The 23,423-nt window shown below is 38.9% G+C and overlaps 1 protein-coding gene across 2 annotated transcripts in view; it reads right to left on the bottom strand.

Moving 5' to 3' along the window:
- The window catches only part of AGTPBP1 (ATP/GTP binding carboxypeptidase 1), a 199,089-nt gene that overhangs the window by 4,792 nt on the left and 170,874 nt on the right, over positions 1–23,423 (bottom strand). For both annotated transcript variants that reach the window (XM_055146419.1, XM_055146425.1), the window contains 2 exons: positions 21,717–21,893; positions 17,861–18,021 (listed from right to left, as the gene is read on the bottom strand). In XM_055146419.1, coding sequence (XP_055002394.1) covers positions 17,861–18,021; positions 21,717–21,893 — 338 coding nt within the window. The remainder of the gene's footprint in view (positions 1–17,860; positions 18,022–21,716; positions 21,894–23,423) is intronic.

Below are 23,423 nucleotides of genomic sequence, written 5' to 3'. Positions count from 1 at the left end.
TATGACTTGCACCTTCCTGGCTCCTGTCTCCCAAAGGGTGCATGAAGAGCACAACTATCACACAGACTGACGGAATCAGACTGGTGTACTCTCCAGGTCCATCCATGAGTCAGCCAATTTCATGACTTCAGCTGGGTGCTACTCCATGGTGCAGATACACAGACTCTATCCACTAGTCAGTCTGTTCTTGGGCCCTAGGGTTGTTTCCAGATTTTTGGTTATTGTGAACAGTGCTACAATAAACATAGGTGTGCAACTGAGTTTCTGCATTGAGTTTTCGAAGCCTTAAAAGTATACTTCCAAGACTGAAATTGCGGGTCATATGGAAGCTCAATTCATAGGTTTTTTGAGGAATGCCTGTGTTTTCCAGAAGAGCTGGAGCAGTTGGTACTCCCACCACCAGTGAATGAGGGTCTTCTCTCCCCCACATCATGCCAATAGTGGTCATTCTTGTTCTTTGTGACGAGCACTAATCTCTGTAGTGTGAGATGATCTCTCATTGTTCTGATCTGCATCTCCCTGACGGTCAGTGATACTGAACAGTTTTTTCATGTGCCTTTTGGCCATTTGAATTTCTTCTTTGAAGATGTTTCTGTTCATCCCTTCTCCCCATTTTCTGACGGGGTTAGATACTTTTTTCTTGCAAAGTTCTACCAGTGCTTTACAGAACTTGAGTGTTAGCCCTTTATCAGATGAGTGGTGGGCAAGTAATTTCTCCCAGTCTGTATTATATTCTGGTCTTTGTTTTCTATGATGTACAGAAGTTTCTAAATTTAATGTAGTTCCATTTATTTATGGTTGATTCCACTTGCTCTGTCAGTGGTGTATCATCATTAAAGATGCTTCTAATTTCAATATCATGGAGTGAAATGAGTTAGAGAGAGAGGGACACACATACAATGATAGCCACTTATTTGAGGGATATAAAGAACACAGTAAGAAAATAACACACAAAAACATTAGAAATGAAGGCCAGGAGGACCAGTCCCTCTGTAGAAAGCGTGCCACAATGGAGGAGTGTGATTAGGTCAGAGAAGACACCACAATGACAATGATTATTGGAAATGATCACTCTGGACAAGAACTAGGTGCTGAAGAAAGTAAAATGATATGTGATATCTTTTTAGTAAGGTAAAGTGATATTCATGATACCTTTCAGTAACAACACTGCAAACCATAGTGCCTAAAAGGTCAAAAGAAAAGTGCCTGTCAAGCAGGCTGGGTGGGTGGGAAGGAAACAACTACACATGGTGGAGGACAGAAGTGGACGCTGGTGAAAGGACTGGATCGGGACATTACACAACTAAAAATCATTAGCGACTTTCAAATTTTGTTATCAGTGATTCAATAAACTTATAAAATAAAAATTCAAGCAGAATTACAAAAGGAGAGAGAACAGACGAGCATGAATGAAAACATTCCCAGGGACCCTGGACTATATAGGGGCCAGAATAAAGATAAATTTCTATAGGGGAATAAGCACACTAAGAAATTAATCTTACATATAATGGAGCTATAAAAATTATCATATGTTTTCCTCTTCTGAAATCTTGAAATTAAACTACATCTTTAAGACAATACAATGGAGATACTATGGATGAGAATTTCTGAAACTTAAGGACAAACCAAAAGAAACAACCCATTACCCAAGTTATTGGCAATTTATGAATTATTATATGTTCCATATGTTGAAAAGTCAGAACTATGGTGAAATAAAATGTGTATATAAATGTAGAGGATATTTAATGATACCGTTTGGGTCTTATTAGTGATAAAATCATCTACTGAATATCACAAACAAAATTAACCATAAAATATATAAGTACAAACTGTCTAAAGAACCACAGCCAGACACACCATATGACAAACATGTGCACATGCATGCGGGCACACACATGCGTTGGCACACACACACAGTTATTTTTTAAAAATTTTATTTAAAAAAATCAGAAAAATGGGAAGTTTCTAACTTCCTGAAACTGTATTGGAAAAATATATAAGACTGGGGCTAGAGAGGTAATTAATCTGGGGGTTCCTGCAGAAGTCCTAGTTTGATGCTCAGCACCCCAGATAGTCCCCTCAAGCTCCACCCTTTCAGGAGTGATCCCTGAGCACAGAGCCAGGAGTACATTTTGAGCACTACTAGATATGGCCCAATTCCCCCCCCCCCAGAGTGAAACTGAAGATGCCTTCAGGAAATAGTAACAGTAACTAAATCCCACCAACCCCAACTTGCAACTGCTCTACAACAACCTTCTATATAATGAGGGGGATGAATGATAAAAGGCTAAGCTCCTAAATAATATTGGAGAGTTTCACAAATAGAAACCAGTACATTTTAGTAACTTTGCTCAACTGGAGGACAGAAAGTATAATAAAAGAACAGGAGAATTTTAGAATAGCCCTGGACCTAATACTGGGTTCTGTTGGGAATTACTACATGGATAACCTTAAATAAATTCATCTCTGAGCCTTGGTTCACCCAGATACACAAAGGAGTTACAATACCATGGACTCTGAGGATTCTCAGTAGAACACTGACTCTCTGGGATAATAAAACTTAACAGCAATTTATTATGGCATGTGTTTTAGGTGTCCTAAACTCAACCCAGGTGTAGTGACTTCCTGGGAAGAAGTACAGGATGTAACGTAGTCATAGTCACAACTAAAGGTTATTACAATGAAAGGATAAAAAGTGAAATAATGCAAGAGAAAAGGTGCATGGGGAAGAGTCCAGAAGAAACCAGGTCAAGCAAGAGCAGCTGCTAAGAGGCACAGGAGTCATCAGAGCTTTCAGCAAGGTCAAAGGATTGGAGGCAAGAATTGGAGTTGAGAGCTGCCAAGTTCCCTGAAAGAACAGAGTTGTAGATATGTGACCCCAACAGTTTTGCCCTAGAGCCATCTGACAAATTCTGAAACTACACAGAGGCAGAGGTTAAAGAAACAAAGCAGAAAATAAGTGAGCAAGAGAACTTCGGGCAATCTTAGTGCTAAGAGGGGATGTGCAAGCCTTTCCATACGACCCCTGGAAGACCACTTTAAAAGGGCAGGGAGATGAAGCAAGGATTAAAGTGGCTACACCAGTGCAGTGGGGCCACTTCACGTTGGCTTTGCCCCACACTGGACTGCAGAGATCTGCCCTGCGGAAAGCTGCCAGAGGCCAGACTAAATCTTCTGAAGAATGACTCTTATTTTTTTACTTTTTTTTTTTTTTTACTTTTTGGGTCACACCTGGCGATGCACAAGGGTTACTCCTGGCTCTGTACTCAGGAATTACCCCTTGCAGTGCTCAGGGGATCATATGGGATGCTGGGAATCGAACCCGGGTTGGCCGTGTGCAAGGCAAATGCCCTACCCACTGTGCTATTGCTCCAGCCCTAAGAATGACTTATTTTTACTCATTCTGATCTATTCTTATTTTGTAATCTCAAATAAACAGTTAAGTGAGAGAAATTACTTACTCTCAGAAGGGCTTCTGAGAACACAAATGTTATAAACACACATGGTTATCAAATTCTTTCTACAGACAGACCTACTAACCCGATATTTGTCTGGACTCAGTGATAAAGGGCATTTCCTTCTTACAATATGCTTTCATGTTTTCATTACAACCAATCTGGCTTGAAGTTGAGTGCTGACAGTACCAAATGCAGTTCCTTACATCTCCTCTAAATAAGCATTTACTAAGCACAAACAAAAGTGGTCCACTTTTAAATGCCTATGATTTCTATTATCTAGAAGTCATAGTAAGTTCAATTATAGTCAACTTTCTCTTATCCAAAAAATATTCTAATAGAAATTATAACAATTCCCTGATAATAACAAGAAGACTCTCAGAAAACTAGACCTAAAAAACATTAAAAACCCATAAGGATTTTTCTTAGATTAAGTTGATTAAAATGGTAAACTTCACATTAAAAACAAAACATGTTCCTATCAGTATGCTTTACTATGTAGATAGTGTCAACATAGGGTCACAGATGATACACACGAACAGAGGTTTTCTCCTTGACCAAAGCTGAATCCAGTTCCTCTGGGTCCTTGTGGGGAGTAGGCCCCACATTCGGGCTCTGTCTTAGTGCACAGGAGCTGGCTGCTCAGTCCAGGTATAGCAAGAATCCTGTTGGTTTCCTGCCCTCAGTGCTCTCATACCCTGGCCTTCTGTCAGCAAAAATTCTACCAAGTCAGTTTAGCAAAGTCTCTCTTACTCCTAATGCTTCCCTCTGAGAATTCCCCACCAACACCCCACTCCTTTATATTTGGCTATAAAACCCTACTCAGCCTTATTTATTGAGAGCTGAATAAATCTCCTTTCCTGCAAAACCCTAATGTAGTGGTCATCTTAAAGGGCTGGCTTCCATTCTTTATGAAATGTTAGCAATAATATTTTCTATAAAATATTACTTTTCTCAGAAAAAACAGTTCCTACATATTTGTAAGCAAATACTAGCTTCAAGTGGAAAGAATAGGATAATAGCTTAAGATTTCATTCTAGTGTTGATGTTCTGTAACAATAATCATCTCTGTGCCACTTCACAACCACTTTCAGCCAACTTCTCTTAGAATGTTAGTAAAACAGGATATAGTCTTTAATCAAAAAATATTATGTCAATTTGTTCACAGACCTATAATCAGATCCCAAAGCTTACTAGAAATATTTGTACTCTCCCATTATTAAAACAATCAAATTAGATTTTTTAAAGAGTATTCACACAAAACAACCAAAGTTTTAAAAGTTTTCTGCTACTTTGAACTATATTCATTTTAAGGTTAGCAAATAATTATCAGTTCATTAGGAACAAGTTCAAGCTCTCATTAAAATTTTCTAATGTTCAAGCTATATGCAAAGTTAGGAAAAATGAGTACTGGTACATTTTCCAATCAAAAACAAGACAAATGAAAAAAGTCATATAAAGGGCCACAAATTGTTTGATTCCCTTTATTTGAAATATCCAAAAAGATAAAGAGGCAGAGGCAAAAAAACAAAAGTAGATTAACGCTTGTCTGTGGAGGGGAATGAATGTCAACTGGATGACAAAGTATTCTTCAGAGAATAAATTAGTGACAAATGGATGTACAATATTACTAGTGTGTTGAATGTCATTCAACATGTCATTTTTAAGTGGCCTACTTTATTCTGTGTAGATTTCATCTCAAATTTAAAAGCAAGAGTCCAAATGCTGTTTGACATGTAAGCATCAGTTGAAAGGCCAGTAAAATTCTTCAGCAACTATCAGAGCTGAGAAGAAACATGCACAGCAACACAATAGTATTTGGAAGCTTGAGCATGTCATTCTTATCCTTGAACACATCAACCAGGCAAAACAACAGGTCTAAAGAAGGAATTGAAGAGTAGAGAATCACAGATGTTCAGGGTTATTCACTCCCTGAAGTCAAACACCAATACTTCCACAGTGCATGGAACATTCTGCAGGATAGAACATGTGTTGGATCACAAAACAAGCACAGGTAGTGAAAGCAGAAATCAGATCAGGTTCCTTGTAGAATGCAAAGCTTCAAAGGTAAAAATTAATCATTTAAAAAAAAACGAGAAAAGGCATTTGGAAACTGAATATTAAAAATAAATACAAAATATAAACAAAAGTTAGACTGGAAAAAATCATACAGAAATTAAAAAATGCAAAATATTCAACAGAACCAAAAGCTATTCTTTTTATCAAAGAATAAATGACATTATAACATTTTTAGCTAGACTCACTCATTCAAAAAGTGAAAAAGAATAAAACTAATGAATCATATCAAAAGTGAAAAAGGAGAATTTACAACAAATACCAAAGAAACACAAAAGACTACAAAAAATTACTATGAACAATTTTATATCACTAAACCAGACCTAAAATGAATGGAATCATGTTCCTCTGAATACTGAATCTGAAAAAACAGAGAACTTTACTAGAATAAATAGTAGTAAAAACAAGCAAACAAACAAACAAAAAAACCCCAAAACCAAAATAAAACCAAAAAACTGAAACAATTAAAAAAAAATCCTCCAAACAAAATCCCAGTCTACATGCCCTTACTCTACCAAACTTCTGTGGGTTTTTTGTTTGCTTGTTTTTGTGGTCACACCCAGCAATGCTCAGGAGTTATTCCTTCTCTGCACTCAAAATTATTCCTGGTGGTCCTCAGAGACCACATGGGATTCCAGGTTTGAATCCCAGTTGGTTGTGTGCAAGCAAATTCCCTATCTGCTGTACTATCTCTCCGGACCCTCTGTCAAACATTTCAATAGGACTGATTACATAGTCTTCTTTCTTTCAGAAAAACTGAAGAAACTGGATCTCTTCCTAATAGTTTTTATAAGGTAAACATTACCTTACTACCAAAATCAGAGAGAAACATTATTTAAAAAACTTAGAGACCAATAAACGTAATAAAAATAGATACAGATTATGAACACATTTTTAGCAAATCATATTCAATAACACATCAAATGGACCGTACACAGGATCAAGTGAGATTCATTTCAGGGATGCATGGATAGGTCAATATATGCAAATCGCTTCATGTACTCTACCATATCAACAAAAGATAAAATTCACCTGATCTTATCAACAGATACAAAGAAAGCTTCTGATAATATTTAACACTCATTCATGGTAAAAATTCAACAGTATGCCCCGGCAGAATAAAGAGCATACAACAAACACACAGAGCATGGTACAATCAAAGAACTGTAGTCTTCCCTCTTAGATAAGAACAAGGCAAGGATGTATAACCACTACTATGATTGAACAGAAAATAAGGCAAACTATCACTGTTTGCTAATGATGTAATAATATAAAACAGAAAACCCTAAACAGTTCATAATTAAAAAAAAATTGTTTTCTATTAAGAAACTATGTTTAGAACTGATTCCTAGTTGAGTTTTATGCACACGGTGTTCCAGCACCAGTCCCACCATTAGTGTCAACCTAAAATAACCCTAAAAACCTTCAAAAGAAAGCACCTAGAAACAATAAAATTGGACAATAAGGTGCAGGTAACAAAATTAATATGCAGAAATTCACAGTTTTTATAAATGAGAAAAGAAAAAAATCTTTAGAAGTCCATTCACAATTGTACTTCATAAAATCAAGTACCTTTGAATCAGATTAACAAATGAGGTTATACAAAAATACTAACAGAATTAAATCACTACTAAAAAAAATAAGAGAATACATAATGAAATGTAAACACATTTCCTGCTCATGAATTGGAAGAATGTTGTTAAAAGGACAATTCTGCACAAAGCACTGACAGGACTTAATGCAGTCCCCATAAAAAATACCCATGACCTTTTTAAAAGAAAGAGATAAGTGCTGCTGAAATTTATATAGAGTAATAAAATCCAGAATAGTTAAAAAGAAAAGAAAAAATGATAGGAAAAAAGAAAACAGGAGGCTTCTTTCCCCCAACTTTAAGTTGTATTATAAAGCTATATAAATCAGGACAGTGTGGTGCTGGAGTCGACATACTCTCAGACCAGTATGATAAAACTGAGACCCAGAGACAGATCTGCATGTCTATGGCAAGCTAATCTTTGACAAAGGAACCAAGAGTATGAAGTGGAGCAAGGAAAGCCTCTTTATCAAACATGTTGCAAATACTACCCGATCACATACAACAACATGAACTCAGACTCCAACCTCACATCATTCCCAGAAGTCAACTCAAAAGGAATTAAAGACCTGAGTCAGAAATTATACGAAGGAAAACACAGGCACTGAATGTAGAGACCACTTCAATGATTTGACGCCACCAGTCAAGCAGACTGTCACTGTCACTGTCATCCCATTGCTCATCGATTTGCTCGAACAGGTACCAGTAACGTCTCTCATTGTGAGACTTATTGTTACTGTTTTTGGCATATCCAGTATGCCATGGATAGCTTGCCAGGCTCTGCCGTGGGGGCGCGATACTCTTGGTAGCTTGCTGGGCTCTCTGAGAGGGACAGAGGAATCAAACATGGGTCGGCCATGTGAAAGGCAAACGCACTACAAAAGAAGCAATGACAAGAATAAAAAGACAACCACAGATGGGAAGAAATATTTTCCCGCCATTCATCTGACAAAGGGCTAATATCCAAGTTACATAAATCACTAGAAGAACAAGAGAAAAAAGAAAATCACCATAAAAGTGGGGGGTGGGGTGGGATGAACAGAAACTTTTTTTTTTTAAAAAAAAGACATATAAATGGCCAAGAGGTATATGAAAAAATGTTCTGAGTCACTTATCATCAGGGAAATGCAAAGCAAAACAACACTGAGAGGTCACCTCACACCAGGGAGACTGGCACACAGCACAGAGAGTAAAAACAGCCCATGTTAGTGTAGATCTGGGGAAAAAGGAACCCTCATTCACTGTTGGTGGGATGCCAATTTATCAAATCTTACAGAGTAGCAATATGGGAACTTCTCAAAAAGCTCCCATATGATAACACAGCAATTTCACTTTTTGGCATCTATCCCAAGGACCCCAAAACTCAATTAAGGGAAAAAACCCAAAACATGTGCACTCCTATGTTCACTGAAGCACTACTCATAACAATCAAGCCTGGAAATAACCTTGTGTCCAAGAACAGATGGCTGGACAAGAAACATAAGATGAAATCATGCAGTTTGCTACTAAACGGGTAGATCTGAAGAGTATTATGCTAAGTGAAATTACAGAATGATCTCTCATATGTGGGATATAAGAAAAAAAACAAGAAAATAACAAGTGCCCAAAGGCAACAGAAATTGTGAACTTGTCTTCAGTAGGAAACTTAAGATGTGGGAAATCAGGAGGAGATACGATGATGGGGAGAAATAGGGTAGTGCAGTGAATCAAGGCTATAAGAAAGTGGACACCCTAGTGGACATCCTAGAGGGTGAGGTGCTAGAATTCAACCTCCAACATAATATAATAACAATAATAATACTAAAAACAAGAATAAGAACTGAAACATAATAAAGGCAATACAAGCCCAAAGCCACAGCAACAGTGAGGTGCTGAAAGCATTCCCACTAACATCAGAAACAAGGTATGATGCCCACTACCACCACTTCCATTCTACATAGCAAAAGAAAAAAAAAAAAGCGGAGGGGAGGGGTGTGGGGATCTCAGCAGCCAGCCTGAGACTTTGACCATATCCCCTGCCCCTGAAAGCAAGAGCCAGCCCTGTTTGCAGGGGCCCAGGGGCTTGCTCCAGCACTCCACACACATAGGCACTCTGGTTGAGGATGAGGGATGTAACAGTTACCATCTGCCTTAGCTGATACACCCGCCCTGAGAGCGGGAGATGTAAATCACTGACTAACATCTGTACTGAGCCTGACGAGGTAAATGTGATACACGTGGATTACTCCCTGAAATGCATGTATAAAAACCTGTGTGGGAGCTAATAAACGGACTGCTGATTGACCACCAGCTTTGCCCCCTCCACGTGGTTCTTTCTCTGAGTTGGCTGGAGTCCGCAGTAAGCGGAGGTCCAGGGCAGAGGCTTCTCCCCTTCCCACTATCTCCCCCATAGGGAGTAAGTCCGGCGACCAGGGGGATCATACTCCAGTGTGTCGGGGTCGACTGGCTAGGACCCTGACACAGAGGGGAGGGAAAACATTCACCCTGGAAAGGAAGAAGCAAAATGATCTCTATCTACAGACGACTAAACAGAAACCAACAAGACCCACCTGATAGCTCCTAAAAACAAACACCAGCTGCAGAACCACTGCTGGCCTGGGCGGCATTACTGCATGGTGGCTAACGGGAATGGGACACCAGCACATGCCCAGACCAGCCAAACCAGGGCCAGCAGGTGCCCCAGGATGTAATTCAAACAGCTGCCACTGATGAAAGAAGTACTGAAGCAGGATGAACATAGGGAGTCCCACATAAGGGAGCAATAAACCAACAGAAAACTCAGCCAAGCTAACAGAAGGTGACAAAAGTCAAGGAAGACCCCCAATTAAATCATGGGTCTATGTGGAGTTGGAAGACCAGAACGACATTCCAACTAATTCTTAGTGATCTGGCACTGGAACAGAGAACTGATAACTGATAACTAAAGAAAGCCTGATGGGGGGAAAAATCAAAGCATTCGCTAAGTAGAAGAAGCTGAAGAATACTAAATAAGACTCAGCAGCAGAATGGATGAAGCTGAAAAATCGAATGAGGAGAGTATATGGAAACAACTAAAAATACTAGGAGGGGCAATCTCAGGACCACAGACTCCTAACAGAAAATAGTACGGGAGAGAAAACAATCTGTGAGGTCTGATCAATCTGAAGAGGGAGACAGGAGCACTGGTCCCAGAGCCCCAAGAGTGCTCATTAGAGCAAACCCAGACAGAGAGCAAGGCACACTGTGATCAAATGGCAAGAGCCAAAAACATACCCTAAAAGCAGAACAGAATCAAGACCTCATAGCTCAGGGAAGAAATGTAAGAGTCATAGCAGATTTTTCTAATAAAACTCTACAAACAAAAAGTGAATGGAATGACATACACAAGGTATCGGATGAAAAGAACATCTACCCTGCAAGATTATCACTCAAAATTGGAGAGGCAAAAACATTCTCAAACAACAGCTGAGGACATTTGTAGAATCTAAACCAAATCTGACAGGGATGCTGAATGGCTTATGCTGAAAGCAAAGACCAAATGGCATAAACACCAAACTCCTCATGGATAAACAGCAGCAAATTCTTTCATGTCAGAACTTCTCCAAATGTCAATGGCTTGAACTCTTCCATTAAAAGTCACAGAGTGGCTGGATGAAGAAGGGAACAAAATCCAAAATCCAACCTTCTGTTGCTTACAAGATGCACATCTTAAGACTCATTATAACCAAAGTTCACAGTGAAATACTGGAAAACAATTATATAAACTAATGGTGAATTTAAAAAGATCCAAAAATTTTATTAAAGCAGGCACATTCATATTTGTATCACATCAAATAAAATTTAAGTTAAAGAAAATAAGAAAAGAAATGAAAATTAATACTGATTAAAGGATCAATACATCATGAAGACTTAAACTTCATTAATATGATTACATCGAGACTTTAACACTCCACACTGGTCACTAGAGAAATTAAGGCAGGCCATCAATAAAGGAATAAACATCCCTAAATGATCAAAGGAAAATTTTCTAATAGATATGTACAAGACACCCACCTCCAAACCAAATACACAGCCTTCTCTAGTACAAATAGAATGTCATCCAGAAATCTATCCTAGATATAATATGGGACAGAATTCAAAGATCCACAGTCACAAATATAGAAATAATATCAAGCTCTCTTTTCAGACCACACTGCAATTAATGCAAATCAAGGTCATGAAAATAAAGTTTTGAAAAGTTTCAACATACTGAAGATGTTATGTAATAGGATCAAGAGAAAATAAAGAAATGAAGGGGTGATGTGCTGCCAAGCAGGTCAACCTGTACCTGCAGGGCGAGTGCATCAGCAGCCTGATGGTGCCTCAGACTTCCCAATATTGCCGCTGTGCCTCTGGCCAAACTCTAACAACTCAGGACCAAATTTCCTGTGATATTAAATGACCAAAAGTGAGGTATATACGCCCACAAAACACCTCCGGCACAGCTACACAGGCTCATGTATGGGTCTTGCTTCAGAAACCCACAAATAAATATCAAAAGATATCAAAAGATCAGTTAATCTCAGACCCAAGCAAGGTGGAACAGATCAGGATAAACTGGAAAGGGCTCTTGCTCCCACAATCCAAAATCAATGCCATGACCCCTGACTGACTCCACTGTCTTAGGATGGACCTCACCGAGACAGAATCTGCTGAAAATCTGGGTATGCAGGTTTTGTGAGTGAAATCTCCAGGCTTTCTCAGGGTTGGGTGGGGTACCTCTCCTAACCTCCCTGTACTTCAGGAAGCCTCAGCAATCATGTCCACACATCAAACTACCACCCAGTTGGAAAAACTGCTCACGGATAGGGAGAATCAACATTGTCAAAATGGCAATACTCCCCAAAGCATTATATAGACTCAATGCAATCCCTATAAGGATACCCATGAAATTCTTCAAAGAAATGGACCAAATAATCCAGAAATTCATATGGAACAACAAACACCCACAAATAGCTAAAACAATTCTTGGGAAAAAGACGATGAGAGGCATCACCTCCCCAACCTCAAACTCTACTACAAAGTGGTAACAATTAAAACAGCTTGGTACTGGAACAAAGGCAGAGCCACAGGCCAATGGAACAGGGTGGAATATCCCTATACACAACCCCAAATGTATGATCATCTAGTCTTTGATAAGGGAAGAAGAAAAAGTGAAGTGGAGCAAGGAAAGCCTCTTTAACAAATGGTGCTGGCATTACTGGACAACCACATGCAAAAAAAATGGGCTTAGACCTCGACCTGACACCATGCACAAAAGTCAGATCAAAATGCATTAAAGACCTCAACATCAGACCACAATCCATAAGGTATATTGAAGACAAGGTCAGTAAAACCCTCCACAATATTGAAGCTAACGGTATCTTCAAAGATGACACACAACTGATCAACCTAATGGAAACAGAGATAAACAAATGGGACTATTTTAAACTAAGACGCTTCTGCACTGCAAAAGATGCAGTGATCAGAATACAAAGACAATCAACAGAATGGGAAAGGATATTCACCCAATACCCATCTGATAATGGGTTGATATCAGGAATATACAAGGTGCTGATTGGACTCTGCAAGAAGAAAACATCCAACCCCATCAAAAATTGGGGCAATGAAATGAACACAAACTTTCTCAAGGAAGAAATATGAATGGCCAAAAGGCACATGAAAAAATGCTCTTCATCACTAATCATCAGGAAGATGCAGAACAAAACAACTATGAGATACCACCTCACACCACCATACATCCAAAAGAACAAAAGCAACTGGTGTTGGCGTGGATGTGGGGAGAAACTGCTGGAGGGAATGCCGACTGGATCAGCCCTTTTGGAAAACAATATGGATGCTTCTCAAAAAATTAGAAATTGAGCTCCCTTTTGACCCAGCAATATCACTTCTGGTAATATATCCTGGAGAAACAAAAAAGTATAGTTGAAATGACATCTGCACTTATATATTCATCGCAGCACTGAATACAATAGTCAGAATCTGGAAAAAACCCAAATGCCTGAGAACAGATGACTGGTTAAAGAAACTTTGGTACATCTAGACAATGGAATACTATGCAGCTGTTAGAGAAGATGAAGTCATGAACTTTGCATATAAGTGGATCGACATGGAAAGTATCATGCTAAGTGAAATGAGTCAGAAAGAGAGAGACAGATATAGAAAGATTGCGCTCATCTGTGGAATATAAAATAACAGAATAGGAGACTAACACCCAAGAATGGTAGAGATAAGTACCAGGAGGTTTGCTCCATGGCTTTGAAGCCGGCTTCACGTACTGACGGGCAAGACAGCTCAGATAGAGAAGGGAACACCAAGTAAAATGTGATTGGAAGACAGAAAGGGAGATGCATGCTGAAAGTAGTCTATAGACTGAACACGATGGCCACTCAATACCCCTATTGCAAACCACAACACCCAAAAGGAGAGAGAGAACTAAAGGGAATGCCCTGCCACAGAGGTGGGGTGGGGTGGGGAAATGGGATTGGGGGGTGGGAGGGATACTGGGTTCATCGGTGGTTGAGAATGGACACTGGTGGAGGGATGGGTTTTCGAATATGTATGATAAAATCACAAGCACAAAAATGTGTAAATCTGTAACTCTAACCTCACAGCGATTCACTAATTAAAAAAATAATAAATTTTTTTTTAAAAATTAAAAAAAAAAAACTACTCCTGCCTTACCTTTCTGCTAAAAATACTGAACACTCTAAACAAACACAATTACTCTTAATACTTGCATTGCAAACCAAAATGCACAAGAGAATAGAGAGAAAGAAGGAAAGTACCTGCCACAGAGGCAGGCTGGGGGTGGAGAGGGGGTGTTGTTGGGGGATAGTGGGAGGGGGAACACTGGCAGTGGGAAATGTGCACTGGTGGAAGGACAGGAGCTGGGATCATTATAGGACTGAAACCCAATCATGAACAGCTCTGTAATCGTCTATCTCATGGATATTCAATAAAAATTTTTAAAAAAAGAAAAGAAAGAAATGAAATGGTTCTTTGAAATGACTGTGAATGGAAACAAAAACTGTAAGAACCTCTGGGATACAAGAGATGCATCACGAAGGGAAATTCAAAGCAATAAAGGCACACACCAGGCAAGAAGATAAAAGCTCAAATCATTGTGCTAACTTCATAGCTTGAGAGACTAGAGAAAGAACAATGGATCATAGGGTATATGAAAGGAAAGAATAAAAGCAGAGCAGAAATCACTGGCATAAACATCAGGAAAACAATACAAAGATCAATGAAACCAGAGATTTCATTATTTTTTGTTTTCTTTCAAAAAATTTTTGAAAAAGACTGATAAATTTTTAATCTAATATAGGCAAAAAAAGAAGGAAAACCCCAAAAAGTCAGATCAGAGATGAAAGGGAGAAATTACAACAGACACCTCACTGTATTACTGTATCACGGTCATCATGTTGTTCATCGATTTGCTTGAGTGGGCACCAGTTTGTCCCAGCCTTGAGATTTTAGCAGACTCGCTTGACTCATCTTTCCCAACGATTGTAGGCTCTTTCAGAGTCAGGTTATTGTATTTGGCATATCAAATACGCTATAGTAGGTGGGATCCTCTCGGTAGCTTGCCAGGCTCTCCAAGAGGGACACAGAATTTATATCAGAGAATACAAGCAAGCTGTTTTATATAGTCTCTGGATCTTGGCTGTTGATGAGATTACATGGGCCTGGGCAGTTTGTGGGTGTGACTGCCAAGCTACTGGAAAACAGGGGGTCTGGGTGGAGGAGGCTCAGTCCTGATCTGAGCAGGCTTGGACATCAGCCCCGGGTCCCGCATGCCTGGGTTCCTCTGCCAGACACCTCAAAAATACAAAAGATCTATGAATTACTCTATGAGATTAAGCTGTTGAACTTAAAAGAAATAGGTAAATTTTTGAATCATTCAAACTTTTAAAAGGAGCTGTTAAAAGGAGGAAGGAGAAAATATGAACAGACCATAACAAGAAAAGAAATTAAAAGAGTAATTAAGTCTCCCCCACAAGAAAGCCCTGGTTCAGATGAGCTCAGTACTGAGTTCCCTCGAGCCTCAACGTGAGCCAACTCCCCAAACTCTTGCAACTAGTAAGGAGCAGCGATCTTCCCAAAAAGTCTCTCTGAAGCCACTGTTCTTCTCATGCCAACAGCCTGAGAAATTACATTAACCAAGAGCCATCATTAACCAAGAAATTACAGATCAGTATCTATGAACATTGATGCAGAGACCCTTAACAAAATTTTAACAAAACAAATCCAATAAGCTATCACAAGAATTATGATCAAGTGAGATGTATCCAGGTTCGTAAGGATGATATAAAAGAATAAAAGAAAAAAAAACACATGATTGTGCTAATCCATGTTCAATCCCCAGCATAGGATATGATTACCCTGACATTGCCAAGGTGACCCTGGTGCATGAGGAAAGCAGTGATCCCTGAGCACAGCTGGGAATGGCTCCAAAACAAAACAACATCAAAATCCATATGAAGTGTCAACAGATGCAGAAAAAAATTTTGTGGATAAGAGAGTTACAGTACTTTTCACCAAAATCGGGGAAAAATCCAAAAATTTGTATGGAACTCCAAAGGATCTCAAACATCCAAATATTTTTAGGGAAGAATAGGGGCATCACTTCTTCATTTCAACCCTTTTACAGAGCTACAGTGATCTAAGCTACAGTGATATAAGCCCACAAATAAACCAATGCTTGTATGATTAGTTTACTTTAGACAAAGAATCAAGAATATTTAGGAAATTAGGGAAGGCTAAATGGAGCTAAGAACTCTGAACAGCCACATGCAATGGAATATGCACTCCTACCCACATCACACACAAAACTCAGGTTTCAAGTAAGATATGAAGTGCTAAAACTAGAGATTTTGGCAATTTTTTTTTAAAAAAACTATCTTCAACAAAAGCAGAGGCAACAAAAACAAGAGAAAGTGGAACTACCTTAAACTAAAATGACCGCACACATCAAAAGATGTTATTAACAAAGTCAAAAGCCAAACTTTGGAGCAGTTGAAAGTATTTTCAAACCACAAATCCAATATATAGAACTTACAAAATAGTAAAATACAAAGAACCAAACAGAGTGAAATGGAGATAAAAATTTTTCCCGAAGAAGTCAAATGATCAACAAGTTCACAGAAAGTTACTCAGCAGCACAGATAAAACAAGATAAATGTTAGTGGGGAAGACGCTTAGGAGATATTACAGAAGTTAGTGTACTTGCCATTTAAATAGCCAGGCTGACTCGGTTTGATTCCCAATCTTCACCAGGAGTGATCCCCAAACACAGAGCCAGGAGTAAGCCCTGAGCACTGCTAGGTGTGACCCAACCCTCCAGCCCCATCCTTGCCAAAATATTAGTGGGGATGTGGAGTAAAAACACTATTGCGCATCTGAGAGCAAGCATTACAATAGTGAAATTAGCTGCACAAAGCCAAGTATTACATGGTGACACAAGTGAAATGTTAAAAAAAAAAAAAATCAAACTCAGAGCACAAACTAGAAAAGTAACCAGAAGCTGAGGAGTGAGAAAAGAGAAGAGATTTGTAAAATGTCACTTTCAACTTTTAAGATGAATATGATTTGAGAAAATAACATGTAACATAGTGACAATATGCTAGCAACTTTTAAAATAAACTAACACTACTGTATTACTGAAATTTGCTGAGTATAGAAAAATACACAAAAGGTTAGGTGAGAAAGTTAATGGACATACATGTTAAAACACAATCTGGAAGTCTGCTCACATGTGTACATATACAGAATCATCACAATGTATACCTGAAACGTCATATAATTTCTCTTTGTGCAATGAATGTTAATAAAATAACAGGGAAGAAAACAATTGATGAACTAACTTAAAAGAAGGTTCCGAAATATCAGAGAAAACACAGAAAATCTTTATATTTATTTCCTTTATATTTACTGCTTAGCAAGCTCTGTGAAAAGAATTCAGGTGATCAAGGTCTAAATTATCACAGTATATTGAATTAATATTCCAACTTAGTTTTACTATACTTGAAAGCACAAAACTGATATACACATAGTATTATACATGTATATGTATATATATTAAATATAGCTTGGCAATATATTAACAAATATGACAAGTCAGTATGTAACAAAAATGATGAAGATCACACAAAAATGGGAGTATCAAATATATCAAAGTATAAAATGTTAAGGTATGGCATTATGATTAAGATACTGAATTATCTCTCTATCTGTATCTCACCAAATTTTATTTTATTGAACTTTAGAAGCAAAGAGTATTCAGAGACATATTAGACAGATATAGTTTAAAAACTCCAAATTCTAAGTTCACTGCTTCTATGACAAAAGTTATTTGACAGTTTTATGTATAGACATCAAAAACTTCTTTTGAATTATTAACCCTCACTCCAAGTCCTCTAAAAATGTATACATCTCATATACGTACTGTACTGCACATTATTTATTTGGGGATTAAAATTTAAGCCACTAAGAATAGCATTTAAAACATAATACAATTAAACACTAAAAAAAGCATTTAAAACATAATACAATTCCATTAAAATCATATCAGTAATAAAATAATATCACAAAGATATATGTACAATCATGTTGATTCTAAAATGCCCAAGTCTGTTGCTATTAAAATTTGTGCCTTTCCTCTGCATAGTTCAATGAAATCTACAATACCAACAACAGAAAAGAGCAAATGTCTCACCTAGTTACTTTACAATTTGATTCAATTAAGTCAGTTTCAAAGTCAAGCAGTCTGGAAGGCAGATTATATTCCAAGGAGGATGTCAGTCTCTTCAAACGCAAGAGTCCAACACAGAATTTTGCTCCCATCTCTTCCAACTCCCGAGTACCAATCTGTAAACCCTACAAAGAAAACAAAATTACACATAAAGCTAGGGTATTTGCTATTCTCTGGCTTTATCTTGTTAAGATTAACAAAAGAAACTTAAGAGTATGAATAAAATTAAATTCTGTATAGAACTAGGACTCAACAAGCACAAAAAGTCTTAATTTAATGAGTATGTCAGGTCAAATGAAAAACTTAATGAAGGAAGTTTCAAAATGTCCATTCTTAATGATTATATGTACTCTATTTTCATGAACATACTGGGAAATATAATGAGACATTTGGAAGTTCTACTCTTGGGTTTTAGGTGTAATTAAGTATTTTCATGAGACCATGGACCATGGCAACAGGTGCCAGGGCAGATAAGATCTGTCCCTGCAGAGCGACCCAGCAGGGAGTGTCTAGGTACATTTGACAAGCACCAAGGATTGGCCTTGAGTCTCACCCCCCTCACCAAGAATTGTCACCTATCTTAGCGAGTCATTCCTAACTGCAGCATCTAGTCCTATTTGGGATTAGGCAAAGAAGAGTTGAAAAGGTGATAGGTCAGTAATGCTAAACTTCATGTGATTGGACCATCCTCTTAAGCCGAGACCCTCTATAAAATGTGTGTGTGTCTGGCAATAAAGTGAGTGGCCATCAGCTGTCTCCTGGAGTGGTTTCTCCAAGCGCCTGTCTTCCTTCACCACGCATCTGCTCGGACCTGGTGTGCAACGTGTCTGTGTACCTTGGGGAAAAAACTGTTCCCCAACAATGAGACCTACTACTTTGGGTGCCACTGTTGAAGTATTACAGCATCAATAGCAAGACTTCAATGTGGATATCTGAACATTTCCTTACAATTTTACACTGGAGGATGGAAGAAATTGGCAAGTGAAAAACAAAAAGAGGGTGGTTCTGCCAAGAATCATAAATTTACAATAATGAGTTAGTGGTAAAATAAGCTTCTACATTCCCAATTAAGGATGCCCACTGAAAATTTTGTCTACAACACTGTGTAGAGAACATTTACTATTGCCCCTGTACACCCCCCTCTTTGGGGATTGAGGGGGAGGTCTGGGCTATACCCATTGGCGCAGGGGACCATATGTGGTGTGGCATATTCCAACTGGAGCAGCAGGATGCAGAGCAACTGCCTCAAGGCCTGTACTCTCATAACTTTTTAAAACAGTATTCCTACTAGGCCAATGTAAGATTTACAGCTATATGTTACTGAAGCAGCAGTCAACAGCCACTGCTTGGAGACGCACACCTCTACTGGGCTCCCTCCACACTATCACCCATCACACCTCCTGAAGATATTTCTGGAGTCTAAACAGGATACAGGTGCTAGATAGTACAGCGGGGTATGGCGTTTGCTTTCCTTGCATGTGGCCAACCTAGGTTTGATCACCAGTACCATATATGGTCCCCCAAACCTGATATCCTTGAGCACAGAGTTGAGAGTAAGCCCTGAGCACTGCCAGGTGTGACCCAAACACCCACCCCCCAAAATAAAATTTAAAAAAAGATGTTAAAAAACAAACAGGGGCACCATCACACGTGTGCATAAAGACTTTAGGTGCCAATGGCTGCTGCGTGCCCATCCTAGAGGAGGTGCTAAACCTGTAAGGGCTAGTTTAAGAGAAAAAGGAAATGCAGTGCAAAAGGTCAACATCTTCACCCAGCAGTACCCAGAGCTGGAAGTGATGCAACTCCTGAACCCTCCTGAAAATGCCACCTCCCAAGGATGGTGTGGGATCACAAAGCTCCACGTGGCTTCACTCCCTAATGAACATGCTGCACTTCTCTTCAGTGTGTGCTTTCACTATCAGTTAACTTGTAGCTGAAAACTAAGAGCTGCCTTCTTCATCTGTCCCTCTAGCACAGCTCCCTGGACCTGGGGCCAGAACCTTCTGGACAGGGCTGAGCAAGAGCCTGAAGGGCTGCACCGCTGGAGTCCCTGGCCACAGGGCCACACACCAGAGATGGGCTGTAAGTCATGTCAATGCTTGTTGGTGGATTTTCACATAAAACTCGATCTCCTACATGAAAACTTTACGCCAATAAAAGCTGCAGGTGAAGGGACACACTACAAAATCACTTTCTAGGGACAAAACGAAATGCACACTAAAACTGAAGAGGAACTATAAACCGGTTCATATGAGTCCATGATAACTGAGCGAATGATAAGTTTGCCCATTTCCCAAACACACTAATAAAATCACTTTAGCAAATCATTATATAAGAACATTCTTTTCCTTTTTTTTTCTCTCATAACTTTGGTTTGTTCTGGGCCACACCTGGTAGAGCAGCCCAGAGGATCAAACTGGGGTCGGCCATATGCAACGCAAGCACCTGCCTCCTAGACTATCTTTCTGCCTCACATTATGCTGCCTTGATTTAGAAGCTTCAAAGAGACTATGCTTATTTCTAAACTGGTTTATATAAATTAAAAATAGGCCTATATCTTGAAACTTTACTTCTTAAAATACTAGATTCGCATAACTTATTAGCTGACATTGGCAAATATGAAAAGTGTATATCATGTATGTATGTCAGGGTAGCGAATGCAGAATAGAGGAACACAATGGCCACTCAATGCCTCTACTGCAAACCATGACACCCAAAAGGAGAGAGAGAACAAAAGGGAATGCCCTGCCACAGAGGTGGGGTAGGGTGGGGGGGATGGGGTGGGAGGGTGGGAGGGATACTGGGAACATTGGTGGAGGTGACTGGGTACTGGTGGAAGGATATAAACAAAATGCAAACATGAAAGTTCATAAGTTTGCAACTGTAACTCATGGTGATTCACTAATAAAAAAAATTTTTTTAAAAAAACACAAAAATCCTATTAAGAATCACTCTGAGGCCAGAGTGATAATATAGCAGGTTGGGAAAACTTGTCTTGCATGTGGCCAACCTGGGTTTGATCCCTGGCACATCATCTGGTCCCCTGAGCACTATCAGCATTGATTCCTAAACAGAGAGTCAGGAGTAACCTCTGAGCATTGCTGGATGTGGCCAAACAAATGAAAGAATAATGTCTCTATTTTTAAAGGCATAAAAAATTCTTACAGCCAATAAACTGAGATTCTATTAACTACTTACTATTTCATGTGGTGCATATAAATTACTAACTGGCATTTAAATGGATCCCACTGTGTGCCTTCTTAAAAACTATGAACATAGCAACAAGACTGAGCAACAACCTCCAGCAAGGCATTAAGTTCAGAGAAGATTTTTAAAAGTCACTCTTCAGACTGTCATGAGGACTGGAAAGACAGATGGCTGAGGCTCATGCACAGGCCTGGCACCAAGGGGTTCATGCTACAGGTACCTCACAATGTCCTGAGCACCACCCTCGGGGCCCTCATGTTACTAAATGCTACTGGGAAGGCCCGAGAACTGAGGCAGCAGGATGCTCATGCCTCAGGAGCTTAAGCATTGCCCTGGAGCCTGAACATGAGTACCTCCCACGTGAGCTGAGTACCAGCCTAATGGCACCACTACCTGGGAGCGAGCACTATGCAGAGTGCAGCCCCCAGTGGGGTATGGACCAGTTGTGCTCCAGGACGCAAGGCCACCCCTCCCCTTGCCATCCTGACAGACTGTGTGATCCCATCCCACCTCTGCAAATCACAGTGACCCAACCAACAAAGACACATCATTCAGCAGAGATCTGAAGAGCACAGGTGCCTGTGGGAAAGCTGCAGGTCCGGAGATGGTTTACCTTATACCTCCCCTGATCACAGCCACACAAAGTACTCTCCATGGTGTAGCTCCTCTGCACTCCGATCTCCCTCCAGACGACAACGCGTGCTGTGGATTCTTTAGATTTTTCCACCACGAAGCTACAACTGCTCATGCAAAATGCTGGAGCAATACTGCTTAATATCTTAGGCAAAGTCTGCACATTAAAAGAAAACAAGATAAATCAAGATCTAATTCAAAGTATTTTAAGTCATTTTAAAATATATAAAACATGCTTGGCAACATAAAACTAAATAAATAGAACTTGTCATTTAAGCTACTTCCCCTGGAGATTTTTACACTGCAAATGTCCATCGCCTATAAATGATGGAGACAACCACAACCAAAACGGTGACAGTATTTTCTGCAACTTGTAGATATACTTAATTTCACCCAAAAGTGTAAACCTGGTAGTAAATGCTGAGAAGTTCTGAAAAAAAAAAATGGTGAAGATTGGAGAAATAATCAAAGAGATATCAACATAGACTACACATCTACACTGAGAAATTGTGACACTGATGCACATGTTTAGATATAAATATATAAGTTTTTTTCTTTTAAGAGGAAAGAGCCCAGAATTAGAACTAAATGTACTTGTTAAATTCAGTAATTAGTGGAGAAATCAAATGATCATTCACTAAGGATTGGCACTGTACCGCCACTGAAAAACACAGATGATTAGTCTTCCTTAAATCAAGTCTAACTAGCTTAAAATTTAACTTGAAACTAGGAAGAAAAATTCTAGATGAAATAAAAAACTTCAGTAAACTTTTAAAATCTTACGATGAGAAACACCTCTGTAAGTCTCAAAACCCATTTTCAAAACACCAAAGAAATAAAAGTTTAAAATTATTTTTATACATGATAAAATTTTTCTACTGTGTTTATAACAGTTTTTATTTTGAAGACAGTAAGATGATGAGCACAAAAGCAGAGGATGAGAAAAACTTATTTTACAAAAGTGATAACTGAGCAGATGTGAAATGATATACTCAATCTCTTGTAAAGTCATATATCCACAAATTTTAAATCATCAGATTTTTTTTTCACCTAGCAAATATGAAAGTAGAATGCAGGATGATATTAAGAAATATGTATCTTTTCACTATATTTGGGAATGTCAATTTTTATATATACTCTTTATGAAGGACTGGAGCAATAGCACAGTAGGTAGGGTGTTTGCATCGCACACCATCGACCCACGTTCGATTCCTTGGTCCCTCTCTGAGAGCCTGGCAAGCTACCCATAGTATCCCACCCACACAGCAGAGCCTGGCAAGCTACCTGTGGCGTATTTGATATGTCAAAAACAGTAACAAAAGGTCTCACAATGGAGACATTACTGGTGCCTGCTTGAGCAAATCGATGAACAATATGACAACAGTGCTACAGTGCAGTGCTACTCTTTTATGAAGGACAATTTGGTGACATTAATCAAATGACCACTATGAGGACTTGAGTTAATATGCTTTGGAACACCTATATAAATGCACATGAACTCACTATACAATTGCATAGTGACATCCCACATCATTGTCATAAAGACTGAAACAAATTTGAAAAGGCAGACTCAGAAAGTTGGATGGCAAACATTTCTGCATGAAAAACAAGTTGCTGTGTAGCATCAAACAAAAGCAAGCAAATCCTCCTTCTCCCCACATCCACACCAACACCGGTTGCTCTTATT

The sequence above is a fragment of the Sorex araneus genome, chromosome 1 (genome assembly GCF_027595985.1).
Source record: "Sorex araneus isolate mSorAra2 chromosome 1, mSorAra2.pri, whole genome shotgun sequence".
Taxonomy (NCBI): Eukaryota; Metazoa; Chordata; class Mammalia; order Eulipotyphla; family Soricidae; genus Sorex; species Sorex araneus.
The sequence above is the reverse complement of the archived record's forward strand: the minus strand, read 5'-3'. Positions and strand labels throughout refer to the sequence as shown.